Genomic DNA, 15,608 nt, shown 5'->3' with positions numbered 1-15,608 from the left:
CGCTGGCTTTGTTGGTGCTCCCTCGCTGGGTTCAGGCTTGCCGCTGCCGCCATCCCATCTCGCGGCCTGGTAGGGGTGAAAACCACAACTCCCAGGTGCCCCGGCGCCCCTTGACGACACCTACGCGCCCGGAGGCGCATAAAAGATCGTAGCTCCCTCCGCGTCGCGGGACGCGCGCGGGCGGGCGCCGGGCTAAGCCCGGGCAAAGGGCGGGCCGTCTGAGGCCGTCAGAGGACGAAGGAGGTCGGGTCGGGACAATCCCCTTACATCTTGTCATAACCGTCATTGTCATCTGTTCTGGGGTGAGTTCTTCCAAGTACTCTTTGCGACATCATTCAACATTCATATGAGACATGACGAAGGGGCATTCTAAATCAAGCACTAGGGCTGCGGGCATGGGGACATTGGACAATTATTTAAAACAGGCTGAAACTGCCGTAGTGAATGAAATTGCCCTGGTTGAACGCCGACTGTCTCTTGATCCCACTGGACATTCAAGTATCCCGCTACCCTCAGATGATATTTCCTTCCCTAATGCCATTCTGGCTGTATTGTATCCCCGTGTAATTCCCAATGAGTCAATTGTGGAAGACTGTCAACCTATTGCTATTACACCTTTATGCATAGATAGCATAGCCCCCTCACCTGTGGCTATTCATACTAGACAGTCCAGGATCAAAAGCGATATCATGACTAATGGGGGGAAAATTGTCACGGGTAAAAGAAAGGCTAATAAAAACCCAGTGGGAAATCGAAAACAGGCGAAGCAACCAAGGACCAACACCACTGTTTCTGGTTCGGAGCGGATTAATTCTAGCTCTCTTCACTTAGATAGTGTGGATCCAGGTGAGAGCAGGCGTGTTTGTTCCAATTTAGGCACGGACCTGAGTAGGGAGACACTCATGTCAAGTATTGTTACAACTATGGAAGCTCATCTTACGTCACTTATTCAGCCCCTAATAACTACCCTGAAGCGTATTGAGGACCGCATTGGTATCATGGAATCTCACCTTAGTAGTAAGGCGCTTAAAACAGGTTCAAACACTGCGGTAGGGGATACACTGAGTACAATTACGGCTTCTGTGGATAACCTGCTGAATTCCATGATCACCCCACTACAACAACCAGTCCCTCCTGTAGTGTCCAATAGCTTAGGATCTAATATCCCCCCATTAGCCAAAGACAATTTAGGTAATATACATGGAAAGGAAGGGCAAATGCAGATAAAGGAGGGGGGCCCATATTTCCCTGCACCACAACAAGGAGGGGATTTTTCCTTACATTTACCGGCTGAGGCATGCCCCTACACTATAATTTTAGCTAATGTGCCCAAACTGGAGTGTGATAAAAAGGAACATTGGACATCCCTGAAAAATAAGGCTCTTCACCACTTGTCAAATAAAACGGTTCTGGGTCACCATCTTCATAAGCATTTTATGATGATTAGAAGGGTACCTTGGGTGGGAAAGACTGTTAAACATTTGGAGGGAGACTGTATCGTTGTAAGTTTTAGATCTCCGGGGCTGGTGAATGACATACTAAGACAGGCAGGGTCATTGAGAATCCATAAAGAGTATGTGAGTATTCTCCCTTTGGGTTTCTTTTATCCCCCACCTCACATTAGACCAACGTTTTTTGACCAACCTAATAGACCCGGTCCTATTAATAACTTTGTTGTCCCAGTCTCTAATAGATTTGATGTCTTTTCCAATTTGGAAGAAAACGAGTGACTAAGGACTCGTGAACAAACTATTACCCGTGACATACAAGCTCCTGTCCCTGAAGCCGTGACACCATTAAATTATGTTTCTACCTCAGTAAGATCAAATCATGAATTACCGGGTCTTTTATCTAAACTGATCTCCTGGAATATAGCAGGTGTGAGAAGCAAGCTAGATGACCCTGCTCGGGTGATATTATTGGCTTGCAAGAGACATGGGACACAGAGGACACGTTGTATATCGATGGGTATGTGAGCTTTTTTTCATCTGCCACCCCGACTAGTTCAGGGAGGGCGAAGGGCGGGCTGGTTACTTTAATTTCATTAACCATACCTGGGTCATTTTTTCAATTAGAAACTGGTTCGTCAAATTGTTTGGCAATTTATATTTCGATGAACGAGGGTTCTGACTTGTTAGTAGTTAATTTTTACAATTCATATGATAGAGTTGCCACGACCGATCACCTGGCCGCGTTAAACAGCTTTTTAGCTGATCACAAGGAGACCAATAAACTTAACAGTAAGAACTGCTTCACCATAATGATGGGTGATTTTAACATCCATGGCTGTCCACATCAATGCTTCTCCTCGGATCCTCTGGGACCAATTGAATCAGGGGTCGCACATTTTGAACACACAGTGGCGGGAGATCTTCTCGAATCCATTTTGGCAGACTATGGTTTGTTCCTCCCGTCTACGGCGGGCGAAATTATCCCCACCTTTAAAGGAAGTGGGAAAAACTCAGTCATTGATTATATTTTTGTTAGTTCTGCTCTTGGGGTTAGCATTAAAAGTTACATGACGACCTGGACCCATTTTAGTGACCACAATCCCGTGAGCCTTAGTCTTTGGCACCTTCTTAAAAAACCTGTTAAACCTCAGGCAACCACGGATAAATCTGATATCCGTCCTTCAGATCAGGATCGTAGAATCAGATGGAGCAAAGTAATCCCAGGCGACTTTTACAACAATCTAAAAAGTAAGGTAGGACCTGAGTTAAATACGTGCCTGGACCTCGAAGCAGGGGATGATGAGGTTTTAGTAGCATATTCTGCTATCTGTATTCAGATCTTTGCAGATTTGAGCTGCCCAGGTAAACACAAGGATAAGGCTGAGATAGGGTGGTTTGATAAAAGCTGCTCTATTGCAAATAGAAAGTTGAAGGTCGCCTTAAAATCTAAGCCAGTGAATAGGACTATGGTTGCCGGGCTGAGGAAAGAATACAAGGAAACCCTGGATGCCAGGAAAAAGAAGATCAGGGAGGAAGCATGGGAAGAACTTTCTTGTGTGGATGTTATAAGAAATAGCGCAAAGTTTTGGTCAGTGGTAAATAAACCCTTCTTCTGTGATACATGTAACGATCAATTAGACTGCGGCATTGGGAAACAATCTTGGCACTCTCATTTTAAATCAGTCTATGAAATGGGTACTTGTGGCGAATCGAGTATTACCTCCACTATTGTGAACCCATATACTTTATTAGTCTCTAAGACAGAGGTGGTTGAGGCCATCGGTAAAATGACAAGTAATAAGGCTCCAGGCCCCGATGGCGTCCCAGCGGACCTCTTTAAATCTGATCCTGAGACTTGGTCCATAGTATTAACCAATGTTTTTAATCGGGTATGTGTCGCTGGTATTCCGGACACTTGGTCCGAATCAGTGATCATACCCATTTTTAAGAAAGGTAACAGGGGGGACCCTAGCTGTTATCGGCCTATCTCCCTCATTGATTCAGCTGTGAAGGTTCTGGGGCGAGTGGTCCTGGGCAGACTAACTGATTGGCTTGAAGACACAGCTACTCTTTCGTGTCTTCAATATGGGTTTCGTAAGGGCCGCGGGACCATAGACCAGAGCCTGAACCTCCAACTTTTAATAGGCAAGTATACCATAGCTAAAAAAGGGGCGTTGTATCTGGCCTTTATGGACTTGTCCTCGGCGTTCGATCTAGTAAATCGTTCGAAACTTTGGGGGTTACTCCTTAAATGTGGCATAGATGCTAATATCGTACATTTCCTTGCGGATCTGCATAGAGATCTCACTGCCACGGTCAGATATGATCGCCTTGGTAATTGCACGGACAAGATCGGAATCACTAACGGCGTTAGGCAAGGATGCATTTTAGCCCCCCTGCTTTTTACACTTTATATTAATGATTTGGGTTCTACATTAACTGAGTCATGCAAGGATATTCCTAGGGCGGGCAAATATGCCATTCCAGCATTATTATATGCTGATGATGCCGCGCTCCTAGCACGCACGGCAGTAGGGCTCCAAAATCTTTTAGATTCTTTTGCAAAATTCATGATTGCACTTGATCTCGGAGTGAATTTCTCCAAATCCCATGTGATGATTGTGGGCACTAAATCAAAGAGAGTAAAGACTATGTTTTGTGAAGGTCATGTTTTATCACAGGTTACGAGATTCCCTTATTTGGGAGTCATATTTGACGATAAGTCCACCTGGGCCCCACAATTAGCTGCCAAACGTAATGCTTTTGCTAGGGCTACACTTGCCGTCTTGGAGTTTGGACGCAAATTGGGGGTGAAGCCCATGCAAGCTATGTTGAACATTTACGTAGCCAAATGCATCTCCATTGCATTGTATGGTGCTGATTTGTGGGGATGTAAAAATATCTCCGAATTACAGGTTGTAGAAGATAGATTTTTAAAATCTTTACTATCCCTCCCCTGCTCAACATCTGGCTATATCGTCCACCAAGAATGTGGGATAGACTACCTAACGGACCGCATAGCTATTGCCCCACTCTTGAAATGGATTTCAATTTGGCTAAACCCTGAACTAGAACTGAATCACGCGATCTTAAAAGATTGCCTATCTTTAGAGCACGGTAAAACTATCCCGTGGTTGAATTATATCAAGTATCTAGCCAGGTATTTGGGCCGACCTGAATTATTTGAAAATTCAAGTAATATAGTAAAGGGGGATCTAAAATGGGCTAAAGTTACCCACAAACAGAGGGCAATGCTAATAAGGGAAGAAAAGGAGTTACTCAAACCCACAGTAAGGGCTCATCAGTTGATCATTACATCCAACAGTTTAGAGCCTTACCTGGGTATTGTTAACAATATGAACCATCGCTTTTTGTTAACTAGGTTTAGAATGAACAAATTCCATCTCCTACTAACTGACTCCTCTAGCTGGACGAAGGAGAGGGATCTGGGGATCTGTTCATGTGACAGATTTTCCATTAAAGACACCACGCACTTTATCTTCTTTTGTAGTCACCTGTCTTTAATCCGCAAAAAATACATTATTCCTCTTATAAAAAACAAAGGATTTAGACAGGTAAAACCAGCACTCATGTATCTTCAGATGTTGGGTTCTCCTTGGGAGACATTTAACATAGCTACTTTTTTAGTAATCTCAATGAGGTTGAGGAAAAAAATCACATGGTCATAGTGTATATTATCTCTGAATTTTGACTAATTTTTATTTTTTTCTTATTAATATGTCTGTAATTTTATGTCAAATGTTTTTACAATGTTTGTATTGTTTTATGTACATCGTACTTTTATGGTTTTTGCTATGAACCGAATAAAGTAACTTTGACTGACTGACAGTCTCAAAAGCGAGAGCTTCAGTCTCACTCCAGGAGAGAACTCCTATTAAAGAGCAATGAAGAGCATGTGAGCGCTCCGGGCAGAGTCAGCATTCACACCTGCTTGGATTTGGGGGGGGGGGCAGCTTTTGAACGGTGAGGGCACACCGGGGGAAGCTACCTCACAGCTCCCCAGAGAGCTGCAAGGACACTTCCCTTGCCACCCAAGCGCAAACCTACACAGTATTGACCCCTATGAGATTAACCTCACCACACCTGGCGTTTAAAATGGCCGCACCTCATATGACTGAGGAAGGCGCCCAGTGAGTCCCAAGCACTTCACTTAGACCTGCTGAAGGAAAAGAACAGCTATTAACACAATCACACAACTACTGTTGTAGCTGTGGGAAGTACCGAGAACTGCCTCCGAGTCAATCACCGGCCTCAACTGGCCGTCATCGGAACAGCAGTCTGCAGAGAACTCCCCCAGCCCAAGCAGCGCCTAGAGCTGCGTTGTACGGTGTAACCTGTGAGGAGCTACACTTCTAACCATGCGGAAGAGACAGGGCAGGAGGGTGCGCAGCCACCCTCACAACAGCCCCGCCCCTTCAGGAGGGAAAATGAACCCCACACCCAAATAATGCCCAGCGCCCCCCAGAGTGCACTGGAGACTTGCAGGAACTGGAGATGTTGTGTTCTGTGATTAAAGTTATAAGGGATGTGGCGCAAGCCCTGCAGACCTTGTGCTCTGTCACAGACTCTGTTGGCAGGCAACTCTTTGAAATCTACAGATGGGGGCGACAATGAGCTTCAGAGGGGTCTGCTGGTCGGCAACACAGAACAGATCACGATGACCTCTTTGGTGACGGGCGAGCACCTTCAGGAGAACTTCTGTCTCCCAGATGGATCGACCTTAACGCTCAAAGAGCACTTGTACATTCTCTCAAAAAACGGCACTTTATTTTCAATTGTGAAATGTACTGCGGTCCTGAAAGTGCTGACTGCAAGAGTGAAAAATACTTCATTCGCTGCTATTGAATAAAAGCTGGAATGATTGCAATATTTCTAAATAGTTTGACTGCCGTCTTATAATCGGCTTCATTTCTTGCTGGTGGGTGACTGCCGTGTGGAGAACGCAGCCTGGTCCTGGCCTCATTTGCATAGCCATAATGCCATGGGCAACAATTACCGCTTTGGTTTGCTTACTTCTTTTTAAGCGTCTGTTTGCTGCAGCAGTGATATGTTTGTGAGCTGGGAGTGGACAAGTAGAGAGTGGTGGGCAGTGGGCCTTTATTCTTAAGGTCACTCTGACTTTCAGGTCTTTCGAGATGAGGGGTTCATATACCGCGGCTTTCCAGATGAGGCGTTTATGCACGGCGGTGCTGTGATCTCCTGTTTCCATTCTGCCTGCAGTGCATTGAAGCCATTCAGCCCCAGTAGCCGCTAGACTCTGGGTGAGTGAAGTCTGAGGAGTAGCTCATTGGGGTAACTGGGTGATATTTCCACAGCTGCTGAGAGCTGCTGGAACTCGGCATTCGGTGGAGACAGCTCATTACCGGGTACCCACGTGTAACTGGGTGATACCTCCACAGCTGCTGGTAGCTGCTAGAATCCTGCAGTGGGTGGAGGCAGCTCATTCTCGAGTTACCCGGGGAAACTGGGTGACATTTCCATCGCTGCTAGTAGCCGCTAGAACCCAGAAGTCAGTAGAAGCATTTCAATCTAGGGTTTCCAGTTACTGGCGGGTAACTGGGTTAAATTCCCACAGCAATCCTGGCAGCTGCTGGAACCCAGCAGTCACTGAAGGCAGCTCAGTCATCTCGGGGATGGGTCAAGGTGAATGAATACCAGTGGAGGACGTCTACTTGTGAAAACAAACAGAATGTAGTTTTGACACTAAATTGTACTCTGCGCCAGCCCTGAAAATCTCAAAGAAAGTGTGCCGAGACTTATTTAACTGTCTGAATAAACGCGAGATTCACTGCAAAATTGTCCTTTTTTTCCCACTACACTTGTAATGTTGGCTTCACTTCTTACAGGTCGCATACTGCAATGTGGAGAACGAAACAGCCGTTCCTGGGCTGATTTGCATACCCATAATGGCATGGTGTGCAATTGCTACTTTGGGCTGGTTTATTCTGTTTAATTGTGCTCCTGCTGGTGCAGTGATATGTTTGTAAGTTGGGAATGGGAAGCACAGAGTCCACGGACAGTGGGCCTTTGTTGGCATAGTCACCCTTGGTGTAAAGTCTTTCCACATGAGACTTTTATATAGCGTGTCGGAGTGAAAAGATTTAATTCCCCGGCAGCACATTGTAGCGTCTAGGGTTTCCCCTCGCAGTCGTCCAGGGACAACATTGTGCCGACTTGAGGCTAACGCAGCATCTGAGGCCTCCATCGGTGCAACAGCGAAGGGTGCCAGCAGATAGAGGGAGCTCAGTCTCCGGCTACAATACACTCACAAGCCGGCTGAGGGAGCGCAGATGCGATAAACCCAGCAGTCAATGAGGCAGCTCAGTCTCCAGGTGGAACAGGCATTTACAATGCAATGGTCTCTGCATGGTTAAAGTTAGAGCTATTGGCATTGCTCATGACATTATTTTTGTATGTTTTTATGTTTAAGCTATTGACATTGTAAATAACAATGCCGTTTCTTTAAATGTTTTAAAAACAAAAACAAAAATAATGTCATGAGCAATGCCAATCGCTCTAACTTTAGCAATGCCGAGACCATTGCATTGTAAATGCTTGTTTTAGGTTTGGGTGTGTTATTGGCAAAAAGGAATTATTTGACATAGCAGAATGTATTGTCTCTAGCTACCCACTTAGGTGGACTAAATGGGTTATATCCTGATAGGACTGGGGTGCAAAGTGTCTAAAGTTCAAACATACAACTCTGAAATTCTCTGTGTTAATGTAGGGATTTTAGACAGAACAAGTCTGACATGGAGAGAGGCAATCCCTGATCACTATTTCTGTTGAAAGTTCATGCACTAACTCAGAGAAGTAGTATGTTTGAACATTTAACACCTTACACGCAAACAATCTGTTGCTCGGCCCATCACCCCAGCCTCTTTCTGCTTCTAAATAAAAATTGTTCATTTTAGAAAGAGAACACGTTAGTCCTTCTAGCACATTGGATAATAACTCTGATGAGGTCATGTTGGGCTTGCATACCAGACAGTAAAACCATTTTTAAATCTTGCTCTGGTTCTTACGAGGAAACTTCTAACAAGGAGAAAGCTCGGTGGCCAGCCTAGGTAGTTACAGTATCTTATTTCTTTCACACATAGAAAGGCATTTCTAACTCCCAGACCCACATTTTTTTGTCTTTCATATTGGACTTCTGCAATATGCAAGATGTTTTCATTACACAAGGACTCTTTGCTCTTACCTGTAATGCCAGTACTGCATAGGTGACTTTCAGGGCTGTGCCCGTTTTAAATATTTTGGCAAGCCAGTTTATTGGAAATCTTCTCTTTAGAGCTATCTTAGTATCGCCATTGAGTGAAGTATCTAAGCCAGGGGTCTCCAACGAGTAGCTCGGGAGCTACTGGTAGCTCGCCAGTACCCTCAAAGTAGCTCTCAGCGGTGAAGTCAATCCCAGTATCTCATTCAGAGAGTCTATACAGAGACTCTAAGCATAATAAAAAAGGCAGCACTTCTCATCTGAAGATCTTTAGCCAACCCGCCTATGGCAGGGACTCATTAACAATCAAACACGCACAGTGTCGGCATATTGAGTCTGCCACATGGTCACCTTTATCCAGTCTCGGACTAAGTCACAAGGTGATTGGCCATGTGGTAGTCCCCTGCTTTATCAATTTCACCATGTGTGTGAACAGTGGGCCATAAATGAAGAGTGGCAGTGGTAGCCTGAGCAGTAATCAGGGCTGACCCACTAAAGTGTGGGACTGCAGGAGCCAGAGTGAAAATGTTTCAGTTGGGTGCATGAGCAGCCTAGGGTTGAGGAAAGCTATGATCCTGAGCAGAGAAAATCAAGAGCCTCATCTGCATATATCTATGTGCGTCCATTATAAACACTGCTGCTTCCTGTAAGCTACACCTGGTATCAAGGACTACCAAATGGGTATGCTAGCCCCCATGATATGGGTTTTGTCTGTGACACAATTGTGTCAGTTCATGGCATAATAGTGCCAATCAGAAGAATATATGATAGAGCATGCACTCCTTCCCTTTAGTTGCTTCAAACTCCAGAACCTTACTTGTAAATGCGTGCGTCCAATGTCCGTGGATCGCCCCGAACCACAGCAATACGAAAGTATTAGAGAAAGAGCACTCCTCTTGCGCTCTCACTGTCGCACAGCAAAAAGTGGGAATCAATCCCACCAATATATTTCATTTAACCAGGTATTGCAATTTAAACTCATTATAACCGTAGCTGTTTGCTTGTCCAATATTAAAGCCATACGCTGTTATTCTTTCATCATGACGGAGACAGTGTGATTGAATCTGCAATCTTTATTGACATCTTCAAATACCAACTGTATGCCGATCCAGGCTTATACACAGGTACGTTCGAATCAATCACATTTTGAAGTTAACACCTGTGTGAATACCCAATGCATTTCGAGCCTGCTTGTCTCTTCGTCCGGGGTTTCTAGAACAAATACAATACACAGCTTAATTACTTTCATGAACGATGTGTAAAAGAAAACATCAATGTGCAACAAAAAAAATTCTTTTAAACCCATCTATACCCTTCCTCAAACAATATTCAAATGATAATAAAATTGCTACCCTGTTTGCTTCCTTATCCCACCCCAAACACTAATCACCCTCTGTTCAATGTAAACATAAGTGACGATATACCACCCATACACCAAAAGATTTGTTCCTTTGTTCATAAACCTCCTATATTCAGCAACTCCTACATTCACCAACTCAACTCCCCTCTTGCTCCATATCCCTCATATGTTACCTTTTAGTAAGACGGTCAACATCAGTACTCAGACCTCTCATTCTGGCCTCCATAAACACGCTGCTTCCTTCACTACCTAAACGTTAGTCCTAATCGCCAGCTGTGCTCGCTCTTGCTATTAAATGTTCGCGCTACTTGTTGCCAAGCCTCCCCACGTGACCGTTTTCCCCAGCTGCTGTAATCAATAGTGCCAATGACATAATTATGGCCATCCTTTACTATTTTGGGTATTCGTGGTCTAGTTATGGTACACTGGCAGCCATCAGTGACATATTAAGAGCATGACTGCACTATATTTAGGCGTCCCTGATATAATTGTGGCTGCCCCTTGCATAATAATGACCATGACTAATAATATGGTGGCCATCCTGGTCTTTATGGTGTCCAGACTTGGCACAATTTATACTGATGGACATTATTGACATTATACAGTTGTCCTCGGTGCTATGGTTTATGACTGTAATACCTGAAGCAGTGTGTCCATGTGAGGCATTTGTACAGGTGAGTGCCCGTTTAAAATGACTAGCTCTAAGCTCTTATTTGCAGCATATACATTTGAAACTAGACATTCGACCCTACTTCTACTGTGTGTATGTATATTCATATAAAGTAAACCTAGCTATGAAGCAACATTGCATGGGAGACGGTCGTGAGAGGATCTAAAAGATTGTATGTATCACGTAGGGATTACACAAATACATTTCACACACATTACATTTCACATTGTTTTAGGCACAGTGAGATTAAGGGATTCACACACTGTTAAGTGCAGAAGCTATGATTCAAACCTGGGTCCCCATGTTCTACATTTGGCAGGTCTAGCCTCTAGGCCACATCTCCACTCCTATTTGCGGTTCTTATTCTTTAACTTTCTCAATGTTTAATAATGTAAAACCTCTCTGTTGTATAATGGGGAATAGGGTACACTACCATTAGTGGCCACTTTTCACCTCTGACTTATCGAGGCGTTCACAGTTTTCAGCTTAGAAAGTAAAGCCAAGGTTGTGTGCAAGGCTTGCATTTGTAACCCGCAACTTTATTTTTATACCTGTACGTGCATAGGTTCTGTTGGTCACGTGGGTTGAGATTTCCACTTGCTGCATTATAGTAGTGACTTGATGGAGGAGGTATAATTGGGTTAATAGTCAAGTAATACTTTTACCATATGGTCCATGATGTCCTTTAATTCTTATGTAATGTGTGTTTCTGAATGGCTGCTTGATATGAGACTGTAGTTGAAATCTAATGCATTGGATACCATTAAAAACCTCTACATTTTATCAACTCAAGCTGATATATCTGTTTTGTAATTCTACATAAAAGTTTGAGGTCAGCATTTTTGTTGAATGGCATACCCTAAAGTGAAGTTGTTGGAAAGTGGGTTGTTAAAATAAGGAAATTACTATTTCATTTTAAAATATTTACTTCCTCTTTGATCAAAGTGCTTTTGCCTGGTTGTTATCTTTGAAACTGCAAATATTTGCTTGCCTTTTTTATGCCAGGATGGCTGACTGGGTGAAGAAACAAGCAGAGCGAGAAGCAGAAAAAGAACGAAGGCGTTTGGAAAGGTTGCAGCGCAAGCTTGCTGAGCCAAAGCATTACTTTACTAATTCAGAGTACCATCAGCAGTGCAGTGAGATGTCAGAGCGCTTGGAAGACTCTGTCCTGAAAGGTGAGACTGAGCATTTGTTTAGTGTGGAATGGGAGATGAAGTTAAAGAAAAGTAAAATCTTCACTGAATGTAGCACACCTTTAGACATCGGAGCAGTTGCCTGTTGTCTGTAAAAACTGATGTTTCTTTTTATCTATTTTAAAAACAGGAAATGGAGTGTAGTTAGGAGTTCTTAAGAAATAAATTCTCCGTCATGGGATGTATATTTATGAACAGTGTAGTATTGCCATCCATGTGCTGATGCAAGAATATTTTAACTTGGAGGAATCAATCTCTTTACAAATCAAAACACTGTTTTTCAAAAAGCAACATTTTATTTTTATTTTATTTTTCTGTAAGTAACTGTTAGAGTCAAAGCTGGGGGTAAATGGAGAGGTTTTGCTGATTAAATCTTTTTACTTTCTTTAAAGAAGATATACAATGGAAGAAAATGTGTCCATTAAGCATACGGTTTGACATAAAGGAAAAAACAATGTATTGCTTTAGGGCAGTGTATGGGCTGCACAGTCCCAGAATTAACTACATGAGCAGCTGGTCCCTCAGTTCACTGAAGATAAAGTGTATTTTTGTCTCACATTCCCAAAAGACTTACATTTAGCTCATAGCCTACCCATTGCTAACCATTGGTTGGCTTTCTTATCACTCTTAACATTACTTCTTATTCAATGACTTACCTTCTTCCTCTTGTGTTTGTCCCTCCCCTGGAGCATAGCATTTTTACCATCCTTTCGACTGGCTGATTTGTATCCTTCCACGGGTCACATTTAGAGAACTTTTTTTATTTTTGGTTAGGCACTCCAAGAGACTGCATGTGTTTTCCATTTCTTACTTTTGTGTTCTTCTCTTCTGCCAAATACCTACCCCATCCCGTGCGCTGTGTTGCTCTCTCCGTCATGTGCTGCTCTCTCTGTCATATACTTAATCCACACCCGCACTCTGTGTTGCTCTCTCCTTCATGTGCTGCTTTTCCCCTCCTTCCCCAGCCACCCAGCTTTATTTTTATTTTAACCACCTTTCACGCTCACACTCTGTTTCTCTACCACCACAGTCTTTTTTTGGATTGCACAGCAGCAAATTACTACCTGCCTCTCCACCTTACAAATGAGCACTTTCATGGAGCACCAGCTCATTTTTTAGATTGATCAGTAAATATTTTTTTAATTTGTGCGAGCATCCTTTCGTTGACACACACACAAGCATGATGACGCATGCTCTCACATGTGTCAGTACACACTTATGATAGCCACGTCATTATTCCTTTCATTTATTTTCATTTATAGCATTGCCAATAAATGCTTTTACCGATGCTTTACATTTACAAAACATTACTGTGTGGATGTTTTTGCTCACCAAGAACCTACCGTTTATCAGACTGTCTTTTGCTCACTTTTCCAATGTTCTGCAGCATCCTCAGACTTGCCACCACTTCTGGGAGGATTGCTTTACAGTCTATGCACATCATGTGTATCTGCAGCTACACATGCCTTGAACGGAAAATATTTCTAACTCTGTAAGCATCTGTTCGTGGCATGTAGTGCTGTAGATTCACATGCGCCCACCCTCCTCCCGGGACACCTGTAGGTGTTGCAGCCCTTTTTTGTTTCTTTCAACCTTATTTTTTCCTTCGCATGGTCATCTTTCTATATCTCCATGCTCCATCTACATCATCACCCTTCATGCGGAAAAAATAATCTAACAATGGAGCCAATGCCCGTTATCAGCAACAGGTGAAGTCACTAAACGTTGTGACTTGAAAAGACTTCTTCAAACCAAAACACCTTGCACACGCGCGAGCTCAACACTAGATGGCAGATGCATGAACAGCATGTGAATCTACAGCACTACATGCCACAAACAGATGCTTACAGTGTAGGTAACACACACATATCTATATATGTTCGAGACATATGAGCTGCAGATCACACACTTGCATTAGATCACCATCTGGTGTTGGGCTCGGATGCTTGCACGTTGTCATTGTCTTGGAAGAAGTCTTTGTAGTCACGAGATAGGTGACTCCTCCCTTGGACGATAGTGCGCATGGGCATCAACTCCATCCTTAGATTGTTTTTTTCTGCCTTTGGGTTTGTATGCATCTTTTGCGCTCCGGTTCAAAATCTCCATTTCAACCTTTTTCGACACGCAAAACTTCCCCAAACTCTTCGGATTGATTTCGAACATCTTCATCTTCGACGCGCCTTTCATCGGCTCGATCCCGGTCGTCGACACGGTTCGCTGGGCCTATCCAAGCCGTACGGCCTACGGCTCATGGAAAGGACGCCATTCAAGAAATGCCCCCAGTGTGGAGCAAAATTCCCGCACAGTGACCATCACAGGGTCTGGAACCTGTGACTCTCACCTGAACAAGACGAGTTCAGCTGTCCAGCCTGCGCATCCTTTCGATCGAAGAAGACTATTCGAGATCGAAGAGCTCAACGTCACATCACGGCGCAGAGATCAGCTCCGGAACCAGAAGACATATTCGATGAAGGCCCGGATGTCCCAGATGAAGATTCTGAAGCTCTCGAGAAATCGTGTCAGAGGCAGAAGACTCAGATGACCCCATCACTCCTAGTCAACGAGTGAGTACTACTGCCCCTACCCCAATCCCACCAACAAAACCGAAGGCACCGGTCAAGACTTCGCCTGCTGGCCCCAGTCTCGACCGAAAACACTTCAGAAGCCCCGCCTCCAGGCCCGGCTGTGAAGAAAAAAGACAAGCCTTCCGGTAGCTCGGGACCGAGCAAACCCCATGTAATAGTCTCGCCGGCGCCTTTGGCACCGAAGCCAAAGGAACACTCTGCTCCGAAATCGGTTCCGACGCCTTCCACCTCCAAAGACAAATCGGCCCCGAAAATCTCGAGGTCCGTGGATAAGACGGCTTTGAACGTTTCCAATCCTAAAGATCCCGCTTCAGCTCCGAAACCAAGACCCTCAGAACCAAAAGACAAGTCTAAGGACTCTACCACGACTCCTAAGCCCAAAGACCATAAAACTCAACACCAACCATGCTCGGAACCGAAAAAATCCTTCTTCTCCTGTACTTCCTTCTAACCCACTTCCTCTCCCTAAATCTATTACACCACCTGTGCCTGTAACTTCTCCACCACATACACCACCTCCAGGTGATGATGATGATGATGATGACCAAGGGGTGGGGGGTGACCCAAATGACCCGTTCACAGATCCAGGTAACCCACCACAAGATGATTGGGAGTACCCTGTCCCAACAGATCTACCAGACCTCCCAAGCCCCCAGCCATACCCCTCAAAACCATCTCCTCCAGACGATCATATTGGTTTTGGACAACTACTTAATAGGGGTGCAGTTTATCACGCCGTCACAATGCACTCACACACAGCAGAGGAGGACTTCCTTTTGGATACATTCGAACAGTTCCAAAAGACAGTGCAAATATTGCCAATGATCAAGGGAGTCATTAAGCATGCCCCTGAAGTGTTCAAAGATCCCGTACGTGCCAGGATTCGTAACCCTAGAATCGATAAGAAATATAGACCTGCCCCTGAAGACCCTGCTTACATTAAGGGACAGCTGCCTTTGGTTTCTCTAGTAGTTTCCAACGCTAGAAAGCGTGCCAACTCACAAACCTCTGGGGATGCGCCACCCTCTGAAATTACTAGACGCTTCTGGCAAAAGGGTAGCTGCGCAGGTAGCCAATCACTGGCGCATAGCCGACACGCAAGCACTGTTGGC

General features: G+C 44.3%; 1 protein-coding gene across 1 annotated transcript in view; it reads left to right on the top strand.

The window, feature by feature from the left end:
* The window catches only part of SDE2 (spliceosome associated SDE2), a 330,538-nt gene that overhangs the window by 163,546 nt on the left and 151,384 nt on the right, over window positions 1-15,608 (top strand). Inside the window, exon 4 of the mRNA XM_085610407.1 lies at window positions 11,724-11,893. Coding sequence (XP_085466533.1) covers window positions 11,724-11,893 — 170 coding nt within the window. The remainder of the gene's footprint in view (window positions 1-11,723; window positions 11,894-15,608) is intronic.

Source organism: Triturus cristatus, chromosome 6, assembly GCF_964204655.1.
Source record: "Triturus cristatus chromosome 6, aTriCri1.1, whole genome shotgun sequence".
Taxonomy (NCBI): domain Eukaryota; kingdom Metazoa; phylum Chordata; class Amphibia; order Caudata; family Salamandridae; genus Triturus; species Triturus cristatus.
This window is presented reverse-complemented; position numbering and strand designations above follow the sequence as displayed.